This window comes from Polyodon spathula, chromosome 18 (assembly GCF_017654505.1).
Source record: "Polyodon spathula isolate WHYD16114869_AA chromosome 18, ASM1765450v1, whole genome shotgun sequence".
Taxonomy (NCBI): Eukaryota; Metazoa; Chordata; class Actinopteri; order Acipenseriformes; family Polyodontidae; genus Polyodon; species Polyodon spathula.
This window is the reverse complement of record NC_054551.1, coordinates 5,921,955-5,947,779: the sequence shown is the minus strand read 5'-3', so window position 1 is coordinate 5,947,779 and position 25,825 is coordinate 5,921,955. Positions and strand designations below refer to the sequence as shown.

At 40.5% G+C, this 25,825-nt stretch overlaps 2 protein-coding genes across 3 annotated transcripts; both read left to right on the top strand.

The window, feature by feature from the left end:
- The first annotated feature begins 56 nt into the window (after nt 1-56).
- Nucleotides 57-15,326, top strand: LOC121330544 (otoancorin-like). Of its 2 annotated transcripts, none has more exons than XM_041277133.1 (29): nt 57-537; nt 1,095-1,209; nt 1,691-1,719; nt 2,004-2,034; nt 2,132-2,159; nt 2,300-2,381; nt 2,734-2,862; nt 2,987-3,219; nt 3,658-3,761; nt 4,210-4,304; nt 4,583-4,722; nt 5,441-5,564; nt 6,326-6,541; nt 6,974-7,141; nt 7,645-7,785; nt 7,972-8,027; nt 8,368-8,485; nt 8,577-8,659; nt 9,142-9,277; nt 9,513-9,703; nt 10,196-10,289; nt 10,482-10,611; nt 11,857-12,044; nt 12,237-12,392; nt 12,857-12,999; nt 13,110-13,246; nt 13,371-13,468; nt 13,560-13,734; nt 14,521-15,326. In XM_041277133.1, exons 2-29 carry the CDS (start codon nt 1,128-1,130, stop codon nt 14,604-14,606), a joined length of 3,393 nt encoding a protein of 1,130 aa, XP_041133067.1. In that variant the 5' UTR covers nt 57-537; nt 1,095-1,127; the 3' UTR covers nt 14,607-15,326. The 2 variants fall into 2 exon arrangements, with proteins under 2 accessions (XP_041133067.1, XP_041133066.1); XM_041277132.1 differs by having other exon boundaries at nt 4,210-4,313.
- Nucleotides 15,327-18,374: 3,048 nt separating this feature from the next.
- Nucleotides 18,375-24,302, top strand: LOC121331114 (ER lumen protein-retaining receptor 2). Its single transcript, XM_041278317.1, has 5 exons — nt 18,375-18,672; nt 21,939-22,039; nt 22,990-23,148; nt 23,359-23,611; nt 24,264-24,302. Exons 1-5 carry the CDS (start codon nt 18,582-18,584, stop codon nt 24,296-24,298), a joined length of 639 nt encoding a protein of 212 aa, XP_041134251.1. The 5' UTR covers nt 18,375-18,581; the 3' UTR covers nt 24,299-24,302.
- Nucleotides 24,303-25,825: the final 1,523 nt, after the last annotated feature.

The window sequence follows — 25,825 nt, the reverse complement described above, 5'->3', positions numbered from 1 at the left end:
TTACTTCTTTGTTCCTTATATTGCGTCCATCTATCTGAGCCTTTGCATGGCCGTTACCGTGGTACGCTAGTACACCGAGACATGAGACACCAACCCCGCTCCCAGTCGGAAAATGTCAGTCAGTGCCAGCTTTGAAGATCACGTATTCAGATCGCTACAGCTGGGGTTATTCTGTCACACAAGCGTTAACACAGTCATTTGCCATTTTTCTTAAATATCACAAGTCCTAAGTATGAACAGTTTAGATTAACGATTGTGCCAATATGTTGTTTGGGATTTCTAAAAATAATTGTAATAGAAATATTCACACAACAATGCATTTGCATTAGTTACGGCAGCGGTGTTTAAAATCTCAGTCGCCTGATACCTTCGCTGTCGGCGTTTCTCTTGGTGAGTTTCTCTTTTCACAGGTACTAACCTGATATGGTAATGACGTCACTGACCCCATTAGGGATAGAATATAGTTCTTCTTCTGAGGGAAAAGGGTGCTACGCTTCAAATTCTGTTAAATAACGAGAAAAGAAACGCCAGACAGAGGTAAGTAAAGTTAATCAACATTGCCTTTAATTGGTACAGACAGTGCTATATATTTTTTTTTACTGCGCAGTTTTTTAGTTCGTAAATTACACGACTCGCTACCTTTGGGCACAGTGGAAATGATCGGCATTCAAGTTTGAGTGTTGAGAGAAAGTAAAAAGAATTCAGTTCTGCATTTGTAAGTGTGTTGTTAAAGTTTATGTATGTATATTTGCGTCTCTTATTATACAAAGACAAAACCCTGTTGTTAAAGTATTTGACCTGCCCTAAAAGTGCAAGTAATTAAGTTTTATCCAGCATCAGATTAAAATACTTGATTATCTTATTACTGTGCAAACTGGAAATTGTTACAAATGTCGACGCACTTGTTGTATGGGGGATGCCATACAATTGCTGTGCAATTATTGATCATATATGTAATGCAACATCCTATTACTTTTACTGTATGCTTTAAAGTTTTATATAGGAGCCGTACAACAAACTATTACACAATGCTGAAATAATCCCGAATGATTGTGTTCTATCCGTTCCACTGTATCACCGTGTTTCTTTTAAAGGCTCAAACAGAAACGTACCAGACGAGAGGGGCGATGTCAGAAAAACTGGTTCTGCCACTTGTGCTGTTGATCCTGGGACAACTGCAGATTTCCGTGGAGCAAAATTCACATCCTGGTGAGAAACAAGTGAAACACCTGCCTTTTAGCAATGTTCAAACGCTTGTACTTACCCGAGTTAAGAATAACCTTCATATGGGCATTCATCCGTGGAAGTGGAAACAGTAGAAGGAAGCTGGTTGTTTAGTTCACACGAGCGACTGGCCAGACAGCTTCAAGGAAGGAGCAACATGTGAGCCAGCAGTTAAAAGCTGGCATGTCTTATATCAGAGTACGCTATTAGTAAACATTCACCCAGGACTCACACATCAGAGTAAAACAGGACAGGGCTGTGTGAAACTGTATCTTTGTGTGTGCTACTCACTGACTCCACTGGCTGCAGATAATGACTTTAGAATTATCTATTGCTGGAGCGTGGAGCCACAGTGGGGTTCTGGTGTGTTAACAGCATGGATTGTTCCTCTAATTTGCCATTTGAAATGTTAATGTGCTTAATTGCATTAACAGCACCAAATTAAATATTCTTTTTACTTTCTCAGATTTGCACCCCTTGCTGAAAAAATCACTGGTCAGTCTCTTTTTTTTTATTTCTGTTTGTTTTGGGGGCTTGTCTTTGGTTGTCTGGGATATTCTGAATTACTGCTTAACAGAGGCTTTTCATTTGCTGCAATGCTCTTTGCGCAGGTCAGGGAAATATCACCTGTCCCTTATTTCTTATGGTTTTCTTTTTGTTATTTAGTAAAATTGACCCTTTCGGGTTAACAAGGGGACAATAGTTTGCATGAATTATAAATTTGACACGTTTAGTAATTCTTGCATTAAAATATATTATGCTTGCTGTTTAATCTTTAGGATGAATTCTTGGCTGGGAAATACCTTCAAGGCAAGTACTAAAAACGTATCATGTTTATTGATGATGCAGTATCATTTGACTTGCCTTTTAAATCTGTTTTAATGTTTTTTTGGGGGGTTTTTTTCAGCTCTTGTTGATGCATTCCGCTTTTCAAGGTAAGGAATTGGAATTTTAAAAAGGAATTGGAATTTTAAGAAGGAATTGGAATTAACCCTAATCTGTTGATTGTGTATGAAGACCACCACACTCATTTTAACTCTGACCTCAAGGAGCATGACTGTTTTATTTTTTGTAGTAAACAGGGGGCCTGGAACCCTCTTGATGCCCTAAAGTATCTGTTATTGAAGAACTCCACTCTGAACGTGGAACACATTACGGTAGGTACTGTCCAGCTGAGCTGTGCTTCATAACTTGCATTGCTTTTCCAACAAGAGTTTTATTTACATAAATGGGTGATGGGTAAGATTCCTCTGGCAATGTAGCGTCACTCCGTATTGCACAGTATTTACTGTATAGCCAGTTGTTCTCCATGTTCATTGTTTGCATATGTGTAAACTTGAATGACAGTGGCTGTTGAACAATGGGACTCTACAGGCTTGTGCACTAATACCTGGTGTCGTCTCTGTATTCTGCTCCTACGCTGGGAAACATGTGACACTGTGGTAACTTGCCAACATGGCACTCGCAGGGTTCCTTTCCACGTTTTCACTCGGAGTCTCTTGTTCCCAGACGATCTTGAGAGACTACCAGACGAGACTGATGAGTGAGCCGAAACAGCTGATATCTGAGCTTCTGACGCTGGACAGCCAGCAGTTCCTGGTGGCCATGAAACTGCTCTTCAGAGGCAGAAAGGAGCAGGTTTGTCTGTTCAGAACACCTCCAATAAATATGCTGCACCAAAAACTGCCTATACAGAAGTAACCTCTTGATTAACTTCATCAGATCATTGAAATGAATCCTTGTTGCTAATCCTGTTTTGCAGACACCTCTGATGGATATCGATTTTGACCTGATAAAAGCCGCCCTAGTGCAGAGCCCGGGGGGGAACAGGTCCCTGTTCAGGATTGCGAAGGAGAGGTGTTGGCATGAGCTGAACGCCCCAGACTGCGTGGAGCTCCTGGGGGGGGCGATGAGGCTGTCCTCCGGGGAGTTCGTCCAGGAGGAGCTCATCACAGAACTGCCCCGGGATCTGCAGGACGACACCTTCAGGAACATGTAAGCGTAATGCATGGATAATGCATTGGGATTCATCTACTAAACTGGCTTTTGGTTTCTCCCCGCCTGTAGTATTGTAAGGAAATTAAGCAGTAGTTAGTTACCTAATCTCTGGGCGGGCATGATGTGTGTACATGGAGGATCTTGAAATGCTTCTCAAATGCTTATCTTATATATCTTACCTAAAAGTGGGTGTGAAGCCAAACCTTTCTTTTTTTTTTTTTTTTGCAGTCTTAGTTTCTGTTTGTGTCAGTAGTGTTCCAGCGAAGGTTAAGTTTCCACATCCCACTTGCAGCTGTGTTGAGTAGCGTACTCAATAATGTTTGCTTAAATCCCTTCATTACCCTTACAAACATGTTTCTTTCTATAAATTGAGTCTCTGCAATACTTTATTTGACCTATTTACCTCCAATCTGATGTATTTCATCTTTCCCCAAGAACGGCTGTTTTTAAGGACCTTTATGACAAGTTTTCAGTCAGCACACAAAGAGCTATCTACAAGTGGATCACTCTGGGTCTGCAGAAAGCGACAAAGTCAAATGGTAACTCATTTTCCATATGATTGCAGAGAGTTTTTTTTTTTTTATTAATATGTACACTCATACATTACACCTGTATTCCAGGGATACAAAGCTGGGGGCAGGGAAACATCCTTGACTGTTTCACGAGGGATTACTGTAACAAAGCAAAGTCTTACCTTATCTCCATCTGCCACTTTTTCTCAGCTGTCTAAAATCCCAACTAGATCTAACCAGTCGTTGTCCTAGCCGCACTGAACAAACATATACACCTTTTGAATCAAGTTAATTTTCTAATGCTGACTGAAGAAAACATCTAGCAGGAAATGTGTTTAACAAAGCAAAATGGCAATTTGGTATCAGAAATGAAAACATACCGTAGAGTAAGGCAGCGTTAATCAGGATTCATTTGCAGCCTATGTATGACTTTACAGTATTTACTAATAATTCAATTTCTCACTGATAAAATCAGCAGGAGGATTTGATTCGTGGATCACTGCCGAGAGCCTGAGGTTTCTGGGAAGATATATTGTTCATCTGCCAGTGTACAACATCAGGACAATTCCTGTGAGTGAGGTAAGCCAGGTGATGACTGGTAACCCTTCTACTTACAGAACAGTCTTCTCTGCAAAGCATACCTTCACAACAATAAATGTGACCTTTCAATTGAGGAGTACACTACCAGAGAGCAAATATATATATATATATATATATATATATATATATATATATATAGCATTCCATATTAGAGCATGCAGAACGATTCACTGCGATTGTAAGCATCATAAAGATGGTAAATGTAAAATAAAAAATAATAATTAAAAAAATTCCTTGCTGCCCCGCAGATAAGGATGTTCATCAACTACGACAATGCTACAAAACAGCTGGACTCGGTGTACGACATCAAGCCTGCCACAGCCAAAGCCTTCCTGGGAAGTATCAACGGCTCGGGGTTTGATATGAGGAACACCTCCATAGTCTACAGGTCAGCCAATCGCAAGGGAGCGGGGAGGGGTTTGAAGTACAAGCTGTTTTAGCTCATGCACAGTCTGGTTTTGCAGTCCTGCATTTGTCATCCTGTTGCAATTGCAAATATAATCCTGTCACATTTTGACACAACTGGCACTTTATTTATTTTACGAAATGTGGCAATGGCTATTTCAGAAGCAGAGTATTTTCTTGGACTGACCGAAATGTTTGCCTAGTACTTTTGACCTGTACCCGTGAATATAATACATTACTTTATATTTTTTGCATAAATTTGGCATTTTAGCGAATTCTTGTTAGCTGCCATACTGTACCTAATAGTGTTCACCTATCATGTATTTGATTTATGAACTACTGAGGATCTACACACCTGCATCATACTACCTGTTGGATGCTATATATTTTTGTAAAGTGCAGTAAATAACTACTTGAGATTTTATTTTAAAATCTTACATTTTAAAACTAAAGCAGATATTCCAGAAATGCCACATTAATGACTATTTCCGTGTGTTTTTTTCTTTTCTTTTAAATAGTTTACTATTAAAATGTTTTATTGCTTTTGACCCGCGGTTGCAGAACCAGCCTGTAAGTGAGAAGGCCGCTGTGTCTCGGTGGCATTATGCTCTGCCATTGAGGGACGTGCCCCATGCTAATGTGACATTTGCTTTAGCAGCAATGAGTTGGCATTCACAGTCCTCTTATGCCTTCTTTCTTAGGCTAGGCCTCCTGGTCTGTTTCTATAACAACGTGCACCAGCTGGGTGCCAGTGATGCCCGTAATCTGCTCCACCAGCTTATCAAGTGCCACCAACTCCGTGGCAGCCAATCAGATGTGCAGAAGGTGAGGGTCCTAGATACAGTGTGAACCTGCAGCCGCAGTGAAACTTCTGACTGCCTGGGACTGTACTTGGAATAGAGGATCCCACATAGCTGCAGCTCGCCTGCATTTACTATGCAGTTTATGTACTCTCCCTGTTCATGACCGACTGAATTATTGAAGGATGTACTGTATAGCTACGGCCAAACTATTTGAATCACCCTATTAACTAACTGTGCTTCATAAAGTTAGATGAAACCTGTTGAATAATGTGACATTAACATATTGAATTGCAGTCGCTTTGTAGTTTTCCCTATACAGTACTGAAAAATCAAACTTGAAATACTGTACTACTAATTTGGTTTCCTGTAGACTTTAGTGATATCATTTTGTAGTTTCCTTGATTTTTTTATATATATATATATATATATATATATATATATATATAATATATATATATATATATATATATATAATATTACGGTTTGGAAAACCCAAAAAAAAAAAATTAACGGAGATCCACTACGTTTGCAAACCGGTATCGGCGTATGAACTTTCGACGAACGAAATCTAAAACTATGGACACGCACATTCAAGACCCTTTGTCAGGTGAAACTGCGTATAACTATGGTACCAGCCTGGGACTCCACTGATCACTAAGATTTCAAAAGTGCTGCAGAGGTGCTTAGTGATGAGGCTTTTGCTGGGGAGCTGTGGTGAGAAGGTGCTGTGAGGATAGGCAGGCAGTCTTGTGTGGTAACATGTCCTTTTTCTCCTGGCTGCAGCTCAAGTCTCAGCTGCTGGAAATCGTGATGAAGAACCAGACACTGAACGAGACGCTGGGCTCGGTGTCGGACGCGTTGGTGGGCCTCACGCCCAGCCAGCTGGAGTCTCTGTCCCCCGAGGCTGTGCAGGGCTCCATCGCCGTGCTGCAGCAGGTGTTGGGCTGGACACGGAGCCAGACCATCATCCTTGCACACAAGTATGTGGGCAGCAGCAAGGTAAGAGCTGCTTTGCACCAGATCCGGGGGTCAATCAGAATTCTAAATTCTAAACAGCACAGTTGTTTGCGAACCTTACAATTGCGGTTACAATCATGCTTCAGTAATAACAATTATAATTTCACTAAAAAGTTACATTAACAGCTCCACGCATTAACAAGCAGTAATCAATAATGACGATAATGATCGAATTACAGTACATGTTTAATTGAACTGTAGTCAATCAATTGTATGGCATAATTACAATTACACAGGTGTGCCAAAAATCAATTACAATTACATTGTAATTATTATGATTTGCACAATAACAATTGTAATTGACCCAGGGTCAGCTCTGCACCTGGGATTATAGGAATTTGGTTCTTAATGACGATTTTAGACGTCTGGCTGCCTTGTTAGTGCTGTCTAAGGGAGTTTGTTCTGCCTCCTCAGGTTCTGTCTTTCAGCAACATCAGCCAGCTGGGGTCTCTGATTTCAGGGGTGGACACAAACCTCTTCTACAGCATCAGCACGGAGGAGCTCGGCAAGGCCCTGGAGAGCACGCTGTCGCAGTACGCCTCTGACCTCAACCCTGCGCAGCAGCATGCCATTGTCAGCCAGGTACAGCACAGGCGAGACTGGGTCTCATTTTGTGCACCGATAGCATAGCTCAGGGCATGCTCTTTGAGGTTCAACTACAACAGGAGAAAGAGCCAAGGGCCAATGCCATAACAGAAGTACAGTATTTCATGTTAGATTTCCAAATGTCAAATGTTTTCAAGTTTTTCGTTAAGTATATGGAAAAACTATAGAGCGGAGTGTAGTTCATTATCTTAACGTAACATTATTCAGCAGGTTTGATTTGACTTTAGAAAAAATGTGTTCATTTCTACAAGGGGTTGCAAAACATCTGATAGCTGTAGAATAGCATTGGTTTGTTATAAACAAAAAAACATGAAAGGCTTAAATCAGACTTCAAAACGTGCTTGTTTTTTTGTGTGTTTCAGGAAATAGTTCTTTTTTGACACTTACAAATAAACAGCTGGCAATGTAAGCTTTTCCTGTTGAATGGTTCTGTGTTGCTTCATGCCTGTGCTGAGGTGTTAGGTTACTGTCTTACTCAGATGATCACAGCTCCAGAGCTCTGGGCGGTAATGAAGCAGCTCCCCAGCGTGTTGTTTGCAGAGGTGTCCCTGTCCACTCTACTGGAGCTGCAGAGCATTGAGACCAGCACTGTGGGAGAGAAGCAGCTCACACGAAGCCAGGTTAGGGTCCGGGAAAGGGAGAGCTAGCCAGAGACTACTGTTTTTGAGTTCATTTTCCAACGGTGGTTGTTTAATTAGTAATTTAGTATCATGTTCAATCACTAGCTGTTCCTTTGTAAACGTCTGGAAACTTGGTTTGCTAGAAATGGATAAATTATTATAATTTTTTTTTTTTTTTTTTTCCAGGCTAATTTTCTTTATGATACCTTTTCTAAGAGGATGTCCACAACAGATCTCATAAGGTGTGCAGCTATGAATTATTATAATGTAATACTGGCTGGTGCTACTTGTGATTTATTAAATCTTATTCATGTATTTTCTCTGTAGAACATTTTACTGACTTAATCTTTGTGTCAGTTTAAATTCTGATTCTGCAATTTCTAGCAGTAATATGAAATCTGTTCTCAGACGATCTAATGAAACTGACATCCACAATAGGACCTATACAGTATATTACTTTATGTATCAGATCTCCTTGTATTTGCACTTTTGCATGACTTTGTTGCTGCTGTATCTAAAATAATGGATTATTAAAACTGTAGTAATGTTACAGTAACTAATGTTAGGGATTGTATTTCTCAGTACAGGGCAGCTTGTTAAAGGGATTTCCTGTGATCAGATTCATGAGATGGACAATAAGGCTTTCATGACCAACTTCACCCTCTTTGAAAAGAACCTCCACCTGCTCTCCCCGTTCCAGGTAAAGAGGTGGGGGGCTCGCTGTGTAACATGTGTGGACTGTGCTGCACAGATAACTGTGGCTAATCCTGCTGCTGTGCTTGCTCTTTTAGATGAACTGCCTTGCCTGGAAATACTGGAAAGTGTTAAATACGACAAACCCGTCGATTCCACCCATTCTATTATCCGTGCTTCCGTAAGTACAGAGCCTTCAGATAGTCAGTTGAAACTCATCACGCTTTAAAACTTCAGGTCTGGAACATCGCGGTGCCGCGTGATCTTATATTTTGGTATGCGATATTAATCATTTTTTTGTTTTCAACCTTTTTCGATTTTTTGACTAGAACATATTAACGGCTTACTTCATTAAAATATTGCAACTTTTTATTAGATGAAACGTCATCCAGATCGTAAATTTAAAGTACAAATTACCCAGCTGTTATGTATAGTTTTAACACAACTGTGAGACTCTTTGTTAATTAATGCAACTTCTTTGCCCAATTATTGTTGGAATAATATTATGCTTTGTTATAATTTAAAATGCGGTATTCCCGTTGACTGTGTGTGTGCTTAAAATCAGCTGGTGTGTAATTCTCTTAAACAGCTTTACAGAGCGCTGATGAGACAAAGCTTGTGTGCAGTACTGTACACTTACCAATCTGTTTGAACACTTTGCAGTGTAGAGTATATATACAACATGCCCTCTTCATGGTGCAAGCCATTCTTGGTGAGCCTGGGAAGGATCGACTTGGATCTCCTGGTTCTCTATGCTGAAAAACAGGAAGCTGTTATTAAGAAGGTGCTGCAGTGTTTGGTAAGTTTGCCCATTGCTGTGTCTTCAGATGTCAAGCCACACATTAAACCCCAAGCAGGTTCCAAACTGCTTTCAGACGCACTTCAAAACACAGTTACATAAAGTATCCAGGAGTTGCACTGTAAATACCATAAAAGATAACATATTAATATTGTTTGCATGTAGTTGGCATGCAGTTTGGTAAAAGCTACCTCAGTAGCGTGTTCACTGCGCTGACTCCATAAATGTGTTGCAGACTGATGGGATCCAAGATGAATATGATGTGGACATGCTGGGCCAGCTCATCTGCCACCTGCCTCCCGAAACTATCCTCACCAAAATATCCCAGACGGCCCTGACTGCCACCCTCAGACAGTTCAAGACCTGCCGGGACCTCAGTCAGGAACAGAAAGTTGCTGTCAAAAGCAAACTAGCCGAACTATACGGGTAGAGGTTTCAGTTTAATGTGTTCATTAATGTCTGGAATGTCAGATTTGTAATATCTAGGGAGCCGCTGTTTATGACAATCTTTAAGTCAGAAGCAATCTGCTTTTTCTTGTATGTTTTGGTGGAGAGTGTATTTCTCGTGCAATCTTTGTGTCAGTGTGTCATACAAAGAGTGGTAAGAGACTCAGCTTGATTAGTGGTAGCCACTGAACACTTCCAAACGTATTATAAGCCATTAAGTCTAAATGAAAAGCTGATAGTTACATGCTTAATCTTTTTTTAATGGAACCTGTTGTGGTTTAAGCATTTAGAATGTGTTGCCATTGACATTCTGAGTGTGAGATCTACACTCTCAGTGATATTAGAAGTGTGGTTGTTGCTAATAGGTTCCAGTAGGAACTTCTGTAATGATAGTGATTGATCTAATTTAGCATTTTGAGGATACACTATATGTTACGAACATACTTGTTTTCCATTGACGTACTTTTGCAGAAACTGCACTGACTGGACTGCAGAGCTGACACAGGATTTAGGACCCCTAGTAACTCTTTTGTCCAAAGATGAAATTACAGCAATAGCAAACAAGGTATTTCTAATTCCATTGCTTCTTCTTAAATGGGAGGGGGGGGGGGGGGGGGGGGGGGGGGGGGGGGGGGGGGGGGGGGGGGGGGGGGGGGGTCATCGCTTAAGCATAGTTTTAGGTATCCCAGTCCCTGTTCGCCCCGTCTCTCTCTATTTCTCTGTTCCCTGACAAGGTGTCTGTCTGTCTCTTTCTCAGTTCCTTGATGAGTTGTTGCCACTGGCAGTGAAGGTAGCGGGAGGCTCTCTCCCAGAGGAGTTCCTCTCTGCGCTGTTCGATGCCGTGCGAGGCTCTGGAGTGAGAGACCAGGCCGTGGACAAAGGGCCAGGTGAGAGAGAGGCCCACAACCCCGCACCCCTATTAATCTGGAGCACTTATCTTCAATTAGGGTTTTCATGGTTACTTTATGTGGTTTAACTACAGCAAACCACAACGCACCTTGATGCTTACTGATTTGGCAAACTCACAAAGAGTACAATCTAGAGACCTAACTGTGCAATGAAAACCACCACTCAGAATAGTCTCATTACAAAACTGCTGCAGAGTAACTGTGTAAATGTACCATGAAAGATTAAAAGTTGTAGACCAAACTGAAGAATGTTTAAACTCTCAATCAGAAGTTTCTGTAGACATTCAACACTGTGTGAGAACCTGCCCCCCCTCCCCATGCGTTCCGAGCTCCCACAGCTCAGCCACAGCACCAGTGAAAGGGCTCTTTGTTTCTGACGTTGCTCCAATAAACAGGTTTCAAGATATAACGTGACGCTAGAGGGGTGCCAAAATGTTCACTTTCCTTAAAAGGTTCAACACACCTGGTGGGTAGGATGGAAGGGTGTAGTCCAGTTATTTCATCTTTTGCCTAGAAGTAATACATTCACATATTTATACCGGCACACAGAGATACAAATTTCTTTGTGTACACACATCCATAAATCTACATAGGTCTACTTACTATTTATTTAATAATATTTGTATTATTTAGTGTATTAATTTCTCATCTACATTTGAAAAAACAAAGCTTTTAAACTTAAAATATGTCGACTTTCAGAGGTAGGGATCCTAAATGTAGATTTATTTATTTATTTATTTATTACTGGTTTAATTATTTTTTTAAATCTGTGCTGTAATAGATCCCTGACACGCTGTTGTGTTGTACAATCTGAAGTATCAAGGATACACACACATGTAAAACAGGCGGGGAGCAGGCAGCCAGGGTGGTGTGAGTAACATGATAGCGTTTGATGTGCGAAGCCGAAACCCAACACTACTCTGCTAGTCAGGCTGGCTGATTGTGTGCGTGTGTGCGTGTGTGTGTGTGTGTGTGTGTGTGTGTGTGTGCGCACAAGGAGAGAGGCAGAGAGAAGGAACCTACCTTGAATTGTATCCTGGTGAAAACATAGTACAAATGTGGATTACCACAAGCCTGAAAGTTAACAAGAGGGGTCAGTCTCCAGTCATGGGTTTTGGTCATACACCACAGGGACTGTAACTTTTTATAAGGTGGAATAATCCGAGGCGCTGTGACCTCCTGTAGTCTGGTGTTTTCTCACCAGCCTTGCTGTTCTCTCTGCAGACTGTGATGCAGTTAGAGCTCCCACTGCTGATGACATCAAGAAGCTGTCGGAGGCGAACTCGTATTGGTCAGTGCTGGAGCTACAGTGCATGTCCGATGACACCTTCACCAGGACAGTGGAGCTGCTGGGGTCAGTGGAGGGATACAACATGTCTCAACTCAGAGCCCTCAAGAACAAGGCCAAACAGGTAATAATAACAATGGGACAGATTTTGCACACATTTACTTTCAATATTGTTTTTTCTTTTACTCCTGTTCAAACCCTTTACACCGGTTTGACACTATAGTGGGGTCCAGCTGATACCAGTTCTGACACTGTTGATTAGGGTTTAGTGGATTGGTATTGCTGTCATGGGAGACTTGTGCTTCTGTCACCTCAGGTCTGGGGTCCTCTTTCAAGTTGGAAGAGCTACCACGTGATCTCCCTTGGAGCAATAGGACTGGCGCTGACTGAGAGTGAAATCAAAGAGCTTGATCTGAGCTCCATTGACACTATGACCGCACTGAGTCAGCAGAGCACGTGGACGGCAGGGCAGGTGAGGCTCACACATCAACGAGGGATGCATTCTGCATCCAGCAATATAAAATAGTATATTAAATAACGCTCTTTACCTGTCATCTGTTCATTGACACCTCCTGGCTTTTATGGTCAAAATTAGGGAGTGGGAAATAGGAGGAGAGCAGTGTTAAGACTTTGCTGATTTGGAGGCAGCTGCTGTATATAAGTAGAATGTACATGTCTCAGGGCTCAAAACACATTCAAGTGTAACATTGTTGTAACCTCCTTTTAAAGTAAATTTTTGAAGCTGTAAACCTGATATAATTGCACAGATTGCTGCATAAATTTCAGGGAAATGGCTACTCTTTCAGTGGTTGATTTATGAAAAATAGGCCTCTAAACCAGTATTATCTGTTAAATCCTTATGACTTTCAAAGGAAGAGGTGTTGCTGTCCTGTCCTTGGTTAGATTGGCATTGACAGGCACTCTGTTTCTTTCCAGATGAACAGCCTGCTGACCAGGTTCCTGGAAGCCTCTGGCCTGTCCCTGGGGGCTCTCAAGGGCTCGGACCTGGCCGGCCTTGGCATCATTCTTTGTGGAGTAGACCCCAGCCAGATCCAGCTGATCAGTTCTGCTGCTTACAGGCGAGTCTGGGTTCCAGCCTTGTGCTGTACTTGAAGCATTGCTCTGCAACTAGCCCAGACACGCTGTTTATGCACAGTGTAGTGAGAGGTGTGTCTGGTTTGCTTCACAGTGCCACGACTGCTCGGATCGGCACTCTGCCCTGCCCAGCAGAAGTGCTGCAGGAGCTCAAGAAGAAAGCAGAGAGCGTGTTCGGGGAAGTGGGAAACTGGAACAGCTCGGTGTTGCAGGAGGTGGGCACCATCGCAGGTAGGTTATGAGCAAATCTACATTTCCACACAGTGATCATTCTAATGTGTGTCTCTCACACACATATAGATGAGCATTTTGTTATGCATGCATTAAACATGTAAACATCACTTTTTTTGTCCAGCTGGCCTGAGCAAAGAGGAGCTGAAGGCAATCAGCAAGGATCTAATGCCATACTTTCAACCCCAGGCCATAGCAGCCATCCTCCCAGAGAACTTTAAAGTAAGTGCCAATAATGTTCATTCAGCAATGGAATTGTGAAGCGACTTCCCCTGTGAGCTGCCTGCAATGTGCCTATGTGTTGTAAGTGCAGGAGTTCTCTGTGGAGCAGATCCAGAGTCTGGGCCCTGAGAATGCTGCGGCAGTGACCCCCCTGCAGATAGCGGAGCTCAGCCGGGAGCAGATCCAGAGCCTGCAGGCCTCGCTCGATGGCCTCCGAGAGAGCTATGCGAGCTGGGGCAGCTTGGGCAGCTCCACAGTCAACACAGGTAAGCACGTGTCTCACCGCCACTTTAGAAAGTGGGCAACAGGGTTGTAGGCAAGGGTGAACACGGGAGTTTACCCACTTCTCATTTACGGAATGAAGCATTTACTCCCTCCTACTCTCCTCTTATAAGCAAAGCCTGCCTATATCAAGGGTTAAAGAGGAAGTAGCAGGCTTCCAAAACATATAGCGTTGCACGTCCCCATGTGTTGCTGCAACTGTTTGAATAACGTACCTCTTATTCTTTTCATTGTGAACATCCTGACAGCTTTTTACACTTCTAACTTGGTCTGTTTCAAAGCTCTTTTCAAAATGGCCGCTCTAGTGCACTGATAGTGTAAGGATTATTGCCCACACTGTCAAACGGGTAACAGAGCAATAACAATCCATGATGTGGTATGGAACAGAAAAGCCAGATGAATTTTAATATTTAATGTTGGGCAGGATCTTCCGATTAACCTTTTGACCCACAATTCTGCACAACCGCTACAGCTGACCAGCGTGTAATCTACTGGGCATCTCTACACACAGCTTAGTGCCTACCACGCTGGAACACCAAAATAAGACAAAACCAACCAAAACCTGTTAAAATAATAACTACAACCATTTACCAAACTGTTACCCTTAAGATTAAAGAAAAATAATTCAATAGAATTAGTTGAAATAGCTTGTTCTATTACATACAGTGGATTCCCAGTGGAAAGCCCTGTTTAATGGAAAGTCCCTTTCAGGTTTAAGGCTCATCACAATGCCGTCCCTGTTCATTGCTGCTGATTTTGTTTCCCTGCAGGTGCTTCTCTCCATCATAGTGCGCATCTCTGGTTCTGGGTTGTGTGCGTCGCTGGATCATGGATCATTCCTAGGAGAGAGCTATAAAGGCACGAGAGTGGAGCTGCAATATTGCACTTAGTGTACATGCTGCCAAATGTGATGCCAAGTATTATGTGAAACACTCCCCTGCTGCTTTCCAAGAACAGGGGATGTGTGTAGGTCTAGTCAAGTACAGTGTAGATGCTAAAACGGGCTACACCTTCATGCAAAACAAGTCTTGACAGTAGGAAAACGCACAGCATAGAGTACCATCTGCCCTTATAAAGCATCACCTAATATGGAAATAGACTTTCTGTACAAAAGGATTCCCTCCCGAAACTGGAATTGCAGTACCTTGGGTATTTGTATGGTGTTGAGCTCTGAACATAGTGTTCCATTTTGGAAAGTATTGTTTTAGCAATAACAGCAGCTACACGAATGTATTTTAAAAAGTGTTGAACTGAACCTTCACAGCCATTTATTTTGAAGGCTTGGAGAAACACTTGGCAGATTTCAAGTGGTTTTGCATTCCGGACAATCCAGATGTTCCTTTAATTCATTAATAATGACTATTGATGGGTGTGGCTGATAAAATCTGTCTACAATCCCCAGTGTGATGTCCGACCCTTTATTATAATTAATAAGCTGGTCTTGCTTCTAAACCAATCATGAGAGAGGAGGTTTGTTCCAGCGAATATAAAATGTAAAGTGGGTGTTTCCACTTTTCACCTTTTTTGAGATCCTATTTTGCAATGATTAATAAATGGTAAAACCATTTTCTTTTGTTTTTGTTTACTAAATTAAAGATTTTTTTTTTTTTTTAACAATAAAACATAGTGAAATTATGCCTATTGATAGGTTATGTGATTTTTTTTTTTTTTTGTGGTATCAGTCACTTAGGGTAACAGAAGCAGACAGTGGGCTTTTTAAAACATGACTCGGTGTGAAACTAGTTGCATGCTGTATGTGATTGTGTAACGTGCCTAAAGATAACACATGCAATTTAAGTATAGATTTTTTTTTAAAAAAAACTCTTTTTTTCTATCAAAAAAAAAAGATTTATATAACAAAAATAACCATTCATTGAGCGCTGAGTAGTGGTTCTGCATCTAAAACTACCATTTTTCACTGGTCTGCTAAATTGAACTGGTCTCTGATAAAGTACAGTGCATGGAAGGCTAAACCACGAAAGAATGCAAAACACCCAGGACTTCTGTTTTGTTGTAAAATCATACATTTGTGGGACACAGCAGTGATGCCCTACTGCTTTGGCCATCTGTACCCTCTCTCCACTAGCTTGAGTGGCAGGGCACAGGTATGCATACCAGTATGTTCTGTGGTCAGACGCCAGGCTTGTTGCCCTGGTTCAATGTGTTTCAAAACTACACAATCTTTTTCTAAACCATCTCCCTGCCTGTGTGTACTCCAGTACTTTTGAAGACTCTGCATGCTAGAACAGATGTCTCCTGCTTAATTATTTTCAGTAGTACATAAATAACTATTTTATATTAATAGCGTTTTACCTGCTGCAAAGTGGAGAAATGACTTGTCCCTGCCACAGCTTGTGTGTCCTGATTAGGTTACTCTGGGAGATGTTAAAAAGTAGGCTTGTTTATTTGATATCCCAGTTTGAATAGCTAAACAAAGATGTCAATTTTAATACACTAGTAGAATGCTCAGAATAAAACTGAATTCAAGATAAGAGCTGTCAGATAAAACAACTCCACTCACAGCACAGCTTATGCCTGCTTTATACAATGAAATTTCCAGTCCAGTGGCATTACCGGGAATGTCTGATTTTAATGCTGCCTTTGTTCTTTTTGTTCCTGTCTTGTATGTCAGTGAAGTGAGATAATATTTATTATTAGGCTTTGTTTCTCTTTGGCAAATGCAGGGTCAATGACCCTGTAGCATGCACTCCAAATATTAATTAATGTCAAGCACACTCCAAGTGTGTAATAAGGGTTATAAACCATTTCACAAGAGAATGTGTGTGCTGGTTTGCACATTACCTGCTGGGTACCACGCTCATAAAAAGAGGAGTGTAATCCTGAAAAGACAACCCCACACCCTCAGCAAGCACAAAATCACCAGCACAGTGTATTAAAACAACCTCCTGTTCCCTTGTGTTTTGTCCCTATCCAGGAGCTGTAGATATGTAGCCATGGAAACAAGAAGAATGTAGGTGTTTCATCTTTCATAATATACTAACAGTCCGAAGCCATGTCAATTGCAATATTGCCTTCTATTCTGCTCAGCGGTCATATATATATATATATATATATATATATATATATATATATATATATATATATATATATATATATATATATATATATATGTGTGTGTGTGTGTGTGTGTGTGTGTGTGTGTGTGTACAAAAACACATAGGCAACTCTTTGTTAGTAAGGGGCTTAGACAATAATTGATGGACGTCAGAATGTTACTGAAAAGGGACTTTAAATTGAAATAGCATTACATCTCTCGAATCTCAGCATGCATGACGTGTTTTAAATATCAGCTCTGGCCGTGGTAGGCCAGCGCTTGTTATTGCACGAATTACAATAAGGGACCTGAATAAGTCAATCTAAAGGAGGCTGCTGCAGTTTAGAACTCTAAGGTAATGCATTATATTGCAGAAATGTCGTATATCTCGTGTTTTCAAATCAGGCAGCAAACGTGTGCTCAGCTGGTTGTTATTGTGTTGTTGTGGGTATTAACTCGTGCAGCTGCTGATGATTTAAAACTTAAACCCCAAGATGCCTTTTTCGAAACTGGTACAGTAGCAACCCAAATATTGCATTTAAAAACGGGGTGGGACACGAATGTGTGTGAGCCCTCCGTTGTCTGGATTGAGAGCAAATCAATGTTGCAACGTGGAGACAGCCAACACATCAGTTCGCCTCCAGTGCTGGAGATAATGAAATGCATTCTGATCCAGGATAACCCATTCTATGATTAGTGTTCTCTAGGCCTCGAATAGATCACAGTTACTGTATTGTGCACGATTTAAGAAAGATTTGCGAGCAAATTGGTAAATAAAAGGGGAATTTGTATTTTATTTCACACAGAACCATGCTCAAATGTTTTGTACATTTATAGTTTTGCTGCAGTATTTTGCCTCAAATAACTTCTTGTTGCTAGGGGCCGTTTCAGGATACATATCCGGCACCTTGTACAGTATTTAGCATGAACTCCTTGCCTCTTCCACCCTTACCTCCAAATCAGAAATTCAGCCATTGGACACACAGAGCTTGACGCTAAGTTTTGCGTCACTATGTTTAAAGGGAATGTTCCTCAGTCCATTTTTTTGAATGCCCACTTTAGGAATGGGCTCCATAAAGCGCGCCAGTGAGCAAAATTATATCATTACGCTTCCAAACTGTGTCACATATTTTAATGCATATATGTTTTGTTATGGCATGGCAACTTCTAGAACTCTATAAAGTTCACACAAACTGTTTTAAAAATGTAATACAAACCCGTGACCGTTTTACTTAAACGGTGTGGCTGTAACGGAATAATATAACCAATCCAATACACAGGTAAAATAAATTAAAAAAAAAAAAAAAAAAAAAAAATACGTACTAAAATTGTACTTATAAAATACATATTTATATATTTTATTTGAACCATAATAATTGCAGAAACTTCAAGTACATTTTTACTGTTATTTTTTTTTAAACTAAGCCTTTTTTAGTATTATTTATGTTTACTGTACGGGAATAATACTAAGAAAATAATCTGGTAGCGGGTCTCCCCTTTACGGGGCGTGGCTCCGTTTTCGGTTAGAGATTTATTGACAGCCGCTTTCCCAGCCTGCTTTGTGAGTTAATATTTTTGGCCACATCCCCGGGCCACGTCGCTCCTTCTCGCCATTTTACTTTGATCGCCAGAGAAGAGCTGCTAAACAGCAGGTCTGACAGTCCCTTGTAAGCGCCTTCACTGCAAAAAGAGAAACTGGGGATCCCAGCTTTGACCGTCTACAGGCGCTGACCGATTAGCTTCCCGGCAAAACAAACAAAAAAAAACAAAAAAAACATGAATGTCTTCAGGCTCACCGGCGATCTTTCTCATCTTGCAGCCATCATCATCCTGCTGCTCAAAATATGGAAGACCAGGTCTTGTGCCGGTATGTGTGAATGTTTCTTATACATTATTAAGCTATAAGTATATGTTCCCCATGTATGCATTTTCAGGTAAACCTATTATATTAAATTATTTAAAGTTCATGTTGCGCTAAATGCGATTGACTTTCATAGCAGCGCCGTGGGTTATTTTTTTAAAGTCTGCACAGCCCGAGTCGGTGAGCAGCGGTCTCAAAGTTCAATTCAGCAATGTAACATTAAATCTCGTAGCTTAGTCGAGGTAGGGTTCTTCAAATTCAGTAAACACTGGTCTACCTGTGTTCCTGTAATGGGGGTTTACTTCTTACCAAGGTATATTTAAAATGGATTACTCTTTAATTGTTTTAATCTTTAGTGACCAGGAATTAGTGGTGACGTGTATGCTTTTTTTGTGGTAAGGTAATAAAAAAGTTACTGTAACTAAGTCCTGTGAAGTAGAATTACGTTTTGTTTAATTATTATAATTTAATGATATCAATTCATTTACTCAGATATGTGCATGCTCCTTGAATAAATATAACGTACTTTTGTTTTGAAAATTAAACTGAACTTGTCTTGCCATGATGATGTACTAACTCTTGCATGTGGGCGGTAGGGTTGACATTGTGAATGAATGAAAAACTCCTTTAGCGATGGTGTTTTGTATTGATTCTGTCCCAACAGTTATGTATACTCCTCATTGAAGAGAAACGTCAATAAAATACAACTTCACAGAAAAAAGACTATTTTTAGTACTTCTAAGTCTTTCTAATGCTGTTGTATTTACCTAAATCCGAGGTGTACGTTTCAGGAACTACAAAAGCTCATTTTAAAATTTTATAAATATTATTATTATTTTTTTTTTTTTTGTGGTGAAGTTGTTTTAATCAAATGACGCGATTGAGTTGCCCAAACATGTTTGAATCGACTTTCGGTGTGGCGCCCACAGTGTGGACATTTGTTAGTGTCGCATGTCGTGGAAGTCGAAGGCAGGTTAAGCTGTTTTTTCAAAAATTATCAAAAGTATTCATTTAAGACTACAAGAAAGATGAAAGCGCAGATGATTTAAGAAGAGTGAGCTCTTGTGACGTGGCAGGGCTGCACGGTGTTGGTTTGGATAATGGAGGATTTTTCAAAAGACCATATACTGTACATTCAACACTTGATAGGGATAAGAGCCACGATTCAAAACAAAACTGACCGACCTCAATTTCCGCTGTGCTGCTGGAGTCAATAGTGCATTGCGATCCTAATAACTTTCAAGCAATAGAATCATCTAGGATTTCTTGGTCATGAATTTAATTTACATCAATGTTAACGAGATATCTGACTGACGGGATTCAACACTGGAGCCGTTAGCAACAGTTTTATAATCTAGTCATAACTAAGCATTGTCATACACCATGAGTGCATACGTTTGCAGTAAACATAATGTAATTTATTCTTTTGCTTTCAGGGCAGTCTCTTCTATTTTTACTTGTATATTGTGCATCTTTTCATCCAGATGCTTAGCTTGTGTTTGGGGTGGAGTGTCTGCATCTCTTAGAATTCCTGGTTCAGAGTGGTATTTAATGCCCAAGGGGAGTTCAGTAATCCCAGCTACACAGACATGCCAGTGCCTGTGCTGCTCGCAGTGCACACACCGCTGTGGCAGAGTATTTCATACCCGCGTGAGCAGACTGTTCATAGTCTCTATGTGGAGCTGTCAGCGACTCCCCAAAGCCAGACCCAGTGCTTGTGTGGAACCATGCACACAAAGGCATTACTACTGATTCTTCCTCTTAGTGCTGTTCCAATCAACCCTTCCTCCCAATAAATTAGTCCAGTAAGGTATTAAAAAAAAAAAAAGTTCATTTAAAGACAGTTTCATTCTAATTGGGTCCACTTCAGTGTACAATTATAATCCAGTGCCGTTCACTGAAACAATTTAACATGCATCTCAATGGAGCAGATAATTACGTGATCAGATTTAACCTGCATTGAAAATAGCTTCACTCAGTATTTGCCACACAGTAGTTTTTTTTTTTTTTTTTTTTTTTTTTTTTTTTTAGCTAATGTTTGCTGTACAAGTTGTGGATTTCCAGTTTTTTTGTGTGTTTAAGGTGTGTGTGTGTGTTTTGTATAACATGTGTTGGAAGCTGAATGCAATTAAGAGTTCTTACCAAGTCAGGATCCCAGAAACAAGTGAAGTCTCCAATAGGTGTCAGCTGCTGTCTTGTCAGATCAGGGTCTTTGCATACTGTGAAAGTAGACCATACCATTACAGTATGCAGTCATTCCTGTGCGTGCCTTCAATTGTGTTGATCAATGTGCTGTACTTTCATTGTGAGGCTGATTTCTGGTATGTCTTCAAACAATATTCTAGGACTTCACTGTACAGTGATTGTGTGACAGATTTGATGTAAATGATAGGATAACTATGAATCTATTCTCTGGTTAATTAAACAGGTAGACATAATACTAGGAACATAGTCTGAATTGATCTACATTTAAATAGCTGGTAAGATAAAAAGCCAGGTGGTTATGGAAATCTGTAGAGATGTCCATTACATGTCCATGTACTAGTGTAACACGACTCCCATTACTTTAGTAGAATTTGAGTACAATTGTGATGCTTGTATTAAAATTGCCAACAAAAGACGTGACTACCTGAGTACACAAGCAGCAACTTGACTGACTGCCGAGAAAAGGCAAACCAAAACGTTACTGCCTGATCTCAAATCATCCATGACCTACAGGCAGCCATTTTCATTGTTCGCTTTCCGAGGGAAGAGGCGCTTTTACAATTTCGGCGTTTTTAACAAACAGTACCAGCTTGGACAGATCGGAAATGCCGATCAGACCCCTGTATTTTTACATGCCAAGCAATACCACAGTTCACAAATTGGGAGAAAAACAGGTGACAGTACTCACGACTGGAAATGAGACGCGCCATGTGAGTGTAATGCTCTTCGTGATATCAGACTGCCGCAAACTGCCTCCCTGTGCGTAAATGAGGTTGTGTCTTTGTAAATGCAGATTTATTTGACATATTGTTTTTTCTTTAAACTGAGAGTGAGAAATTTGGGCTGTGTCTTAAATTCAAAGGAATGCTGTATTTTATTTGAATACGCTATGGAGTCTGATATGAAACTGTATTTGAATGACCATGGCAAATATGAAATGGAAACTGTTTGAATTATTCCAGTAACTAATGGAAGTAGCAAAATGTGATCTAAAAAATAGCCAAGGATCAATTGAATAAATATTTATTGTGTGTGTTTGTATTAACATTACGTCTCTTCTCTCGTAGGTATCTCTGGGAAAAGCCAGATTCTTTTTGCATTGGTCTTCACCACCCGTTACTTGGATCTGCTCACCTCTTATATCTCGCTCTATAACACCTTCATGAAGGTAAGTGAATGTGGTCATTCTGTATTTTAGTAAATTGGGGGTACTGGTGTGATTTGATCTCTAAATGAAGCTCTCCTGGTTGTAATAAATAACTAACAGTGCAGGCTTTGACATGGACTTGATCATGCCAGAGCAGTCTGTTCTGTAGGATTATAAAGGAGAAAATAAATAAGATAATTAGAGGAAGTTGCTCAGATCATAGCTACAGCTCTCCTGGGTGTTTGCCTAGACACTTGACAACCACAAAAAAGCTCAGTTTGTCAAGATTATTTTCCAGAGTTACAAAGATCTAATGCCCATGATTTGTCTAAACTTTCCTGGTTAAGAAACAGTCATTTGTCTGATTGCAGAAGCAACTGGTCATTTCTGATTTAACTTGCTGCCTCTGCATAATACAGGTGCACTCCGTTTCTAAGGAGTTCTTAAAAGCGGACTGATATGATTGCAGTTAGCAAAAGCGTGCCTCCGCGCATCAGCAGTTTAAATACAGTATACAAATGGTGCTCAATCACTGAGGACAATACATCAAAACAATCAAAACAAGTCCTTGTGGGTAAGCAGCTTGTTACATGATCACGATTATGTTAACTCAAGGCTGCCGAATCCTGTTTTACTACAGTATACTTGAAGCGCTGAATTAAAATGACATTACAGTACAGTATTAGCATGTGTGGCTTGCTTTTCTTCAGTTGCGATGCAAATTTCACAGCTTTTCACTAAGCAGAAATGCAAAGCTCTGCATCCCCCCCTTTTTTTTTTTGTTGCCGCTACACAATCCCCTTTCCTCTACATGCATTTCACACAATAACATTGCTGTGCTCTGTATGCATTTTGATCACTCGATACAGTTGATTCTTATCAGTAATTCTTATAAACAGAGTACACTGTATAAGATTTAATTGCCAAGTCTTGAACAGTTTTCTAACCCTGTTTCTTCTCATTTCAACTAGATTGTCTACATTGGCTGTGCGTATGCCACCGTGTATTTGATCTACATGAAATTCAAGGCGACCTACGATGGCAACCACGACACGTTCCGGGCCGAGTTCTTGGTGGTGCCCGTGGGTGGGCTGTCCTTCCTCGTCAACCACGACTTCAGCCCTCTTGAGGTGCGTCTGCAAACCACAAGAACATCCCTTTTCAGCCATGCACATACTCACTCATTTTTTAAAATTTGTTTCAAAGCTTTGCCGTTTGTTGTGTGTTACTGGGACTACCTTAGAAAATGCAGGATTGTATTTAAAAGCGACAAAGTTGCAGAGAACGGTGATTAGATTGATTTGTGTGATCTGGTTAGTAACTGTGGCCACGGTTTTCAGATCCTGTGGACCTTCTCCATCTACCTGGAGTCTGTGGCGATCCTGCCGCAGCTCTTCATGATCAGCAAGACTGGTGAGGCGGAGACCATAACCACGCACTACCTGTTCTTCTTGGGGCTGTACCGGGCGCTGTACCTGATCAACTGGATCTGGCGCTTCTACTTTGAGGGCTTCTTCGACCTGATTGCCATTGTGGCCGGAGTGGTGCAGACCATCCTCTACTGTGACTTCTTCTACTTGTATGTCACGAAAGGTGAGCGTGCTTTTCACCAGCAGTTACTCTACTTCTCTCTGAAAGCTGATTTTGTTCCGGAATAAGATTTTATTCCCAGTTGAGGTTGATACATACTCAACATATGAAAAAGCGGTCGGGCCCTCCAATACTGATACACGCAATGCGTGTAATGTATAGCTCAGAATATGCATTCGCTCCTATAATTAAACAGATAGTGGGTTGATGAGTCGCTTGTTTGTATGAATCTGGGATGTGGGATTGCATTTTGAAACACGGATCACTGTAGTGTGCAGCTTGACAGACATTGACAAGGTGTGTTGTGGCACACCCAGTCAGCGATCAGGTTAAGTTATTCTAGGTTGTGAAACGGTTGTGTGTACAAGACCTTTAGTATGAGATCCAAAGTCCTTTTGCAGTCCTGTCCTCTACATAAAACACAGCTGATTACCTGATTTAGAGCAGACCTGTGCACTTTACTTCATTGGAAAACAGACAATGTTGGCAGCCCAGTTTGTTTATATCTACAGGCAGCTTTAAGATTGGAACTGATGTCCTCTCCCAGCTCTGGTTTAGCTTGGGATGTAAAAATGAAATTACTGCAGTAGATTAACTGGAAATCCTTATAGAGCTGTTTGCTGTGTGTCTAACTGTTTGTTCTTTTATTCCATAGTATTGAAAGGAAAGAAGCTCAGCCTTCCTGCCTAAGTGCCAAAAAAGACCCCCAGCAGCGGCTGTCCTTGGAGTCGCTGGGGCAGAAGCGTTCTTTGCCACAAGTAAGCGTAAGATGCTGGAGACACAGAAGGCGAAAGGGAAACACTACTGTTTTTGTATCTCAGTTCACGTCAACAGTAGGTCAACAAACAAACACCCCACCCCCAACCCCCACCCCCCACCCCCAACCCTTGGATTTCTGTTTTTTGCATCTTGCTTTACTTTTTTGTTTTTTTTATTACTCTGTATAAAGAAACCCGTTTTCTATATATGAAGTGTATTCCTCCAGGTTGACTTGCATTTCCATGGATAGGTTTAAAATGAAAAAAAAAAAACACCCAGAAAGATTGGTGCTATTCTTAAAGAAGAAAAAAAAAAGTTTCTAAGTCTGTTTGCAATCAGAGTAAAGCACAAACGGTCTTTCAAAAAGATAGTTTTGGGCGTCTAACTGACCTGAATTGCCAGAAAACCAGCTGATCAGTTTCATTTACTGTTTTCCTGTTTCCATTCATTTTCCATTGTATTTATTTGGATAAACCAGCTGCTTGTACAAAGCTAGTGAAAACTTTCAGCATCCTGCCTGTTCTGTAATGGGATGTTGCCCATCACACGCTCTGCGTGTCTTTACCACTTCTAATTCAATCAGCCCTTTTCTCTCTGTTCAGTTTTAACACATACTCTGAGCAGTTACTTCTATATCCTTCGTGGTCCCTGGGTTACATTCAAAAGGTGCTGTGTCCTCTGATCTGACACTGGCGGACAATTGAGGAAGTACATAGGCTTGCTTTGTAAGATACCCAAAGACATTTCTTTACCGATACACAGCTTTTGATAAAATGCCTTATTACAATGAAATCTGTTTGCGATAAATAACTTTTATTCATGTAACCCTACTGTAAACATGCATTCACTTTTTAATGTAACCATCTAATTTCTGGCCCTTCAGTGTTTTTATAAAATTTCAAATACCATGGTCTCAGTTTGAAATATATCCATATGCTTTAGAGTTAAACCATATTACAGCAGACACTGCAGTGATGTATGGATTTGGGGATAGTGGGTAAAACATGAAACCATGTTACACTGAAATAGACCCTTTGCTGTACAGCATTATCTGACCATTTCTAGTGATACCATTGCAGTAATTAGTGAATTGATTTTAAGGTAAATGAAAAACAATGCCCTTAAACCTGCATACGTAATGTGCGTATTGTGGAGCTTGCAGCCTTTCTATTTTTTAATAATAATAATAATAATAATAATAATAATAATCTGGGCATTTTTGTATAGGGGAGTATTGACGTTTTTGTTTTAAACTCATTTTTTTAAATTCAGCAGCTTTAGCTATTCTTTCTATTCATCTGAATCATTCCTGTAGGTTATTTTTTTATTTTTATTTTTTTTTTACTGAGCTGCTGCATGATATCCTGTGATCACCCCAAATAAAGATTTTATGGGAAATCTCTGGTCTTGTGTGTTTTACCATTTAAAAGCAAACAACTTGAACTGATACCAAGCTGG

Bases quoted from the DNA above. Each gene is read 5' to 3' on its own strand.
- LOC121331114 (XM_041278317.1), top strand. From the start codon at position 18,582: ATGAATGTCTTCAGGCTCACCGGCGATCTTTCTCATCTTGCAGCCATC. The intron at 18,673-21,938 runs GTATGTGTGAAT...CTTCTCTCGTAG, and splicing joins GAAGACCAGGTCTTGTGCCG to GTATCTCTGGGAAAAGCCAG. The intron at 23,149-23,358 runs GTGCGTCTGCAA...CACGGTTTTCAG, and splicing joins ACGACTTCAGCCCTCTTGAG to ATCCTGTGGACCTTCTCCAT.
- LOC121330544 (XM_041277132.1), top strand. From the start codon at position 1,128: ATGTCAGAAAAACTGGTTCTGCCACTTGTGCTGTTGATCCTGGGACAA. The intron at 2,863-2,986 runs GTTTGTCTGTTC...CCTGTTTTGCAG, and splicing joins TCAGAGGCAGAAAGGAGCAG to ACACCTCTGATGGATATCGA. The intron at 12,393-12,856 runs GTGAGGCTCACA...GTTTCTTTCCAG, and splicing joins GCACGTGGACGGCAGGGCAG to ATGAACAGCCTGCTGACCAG.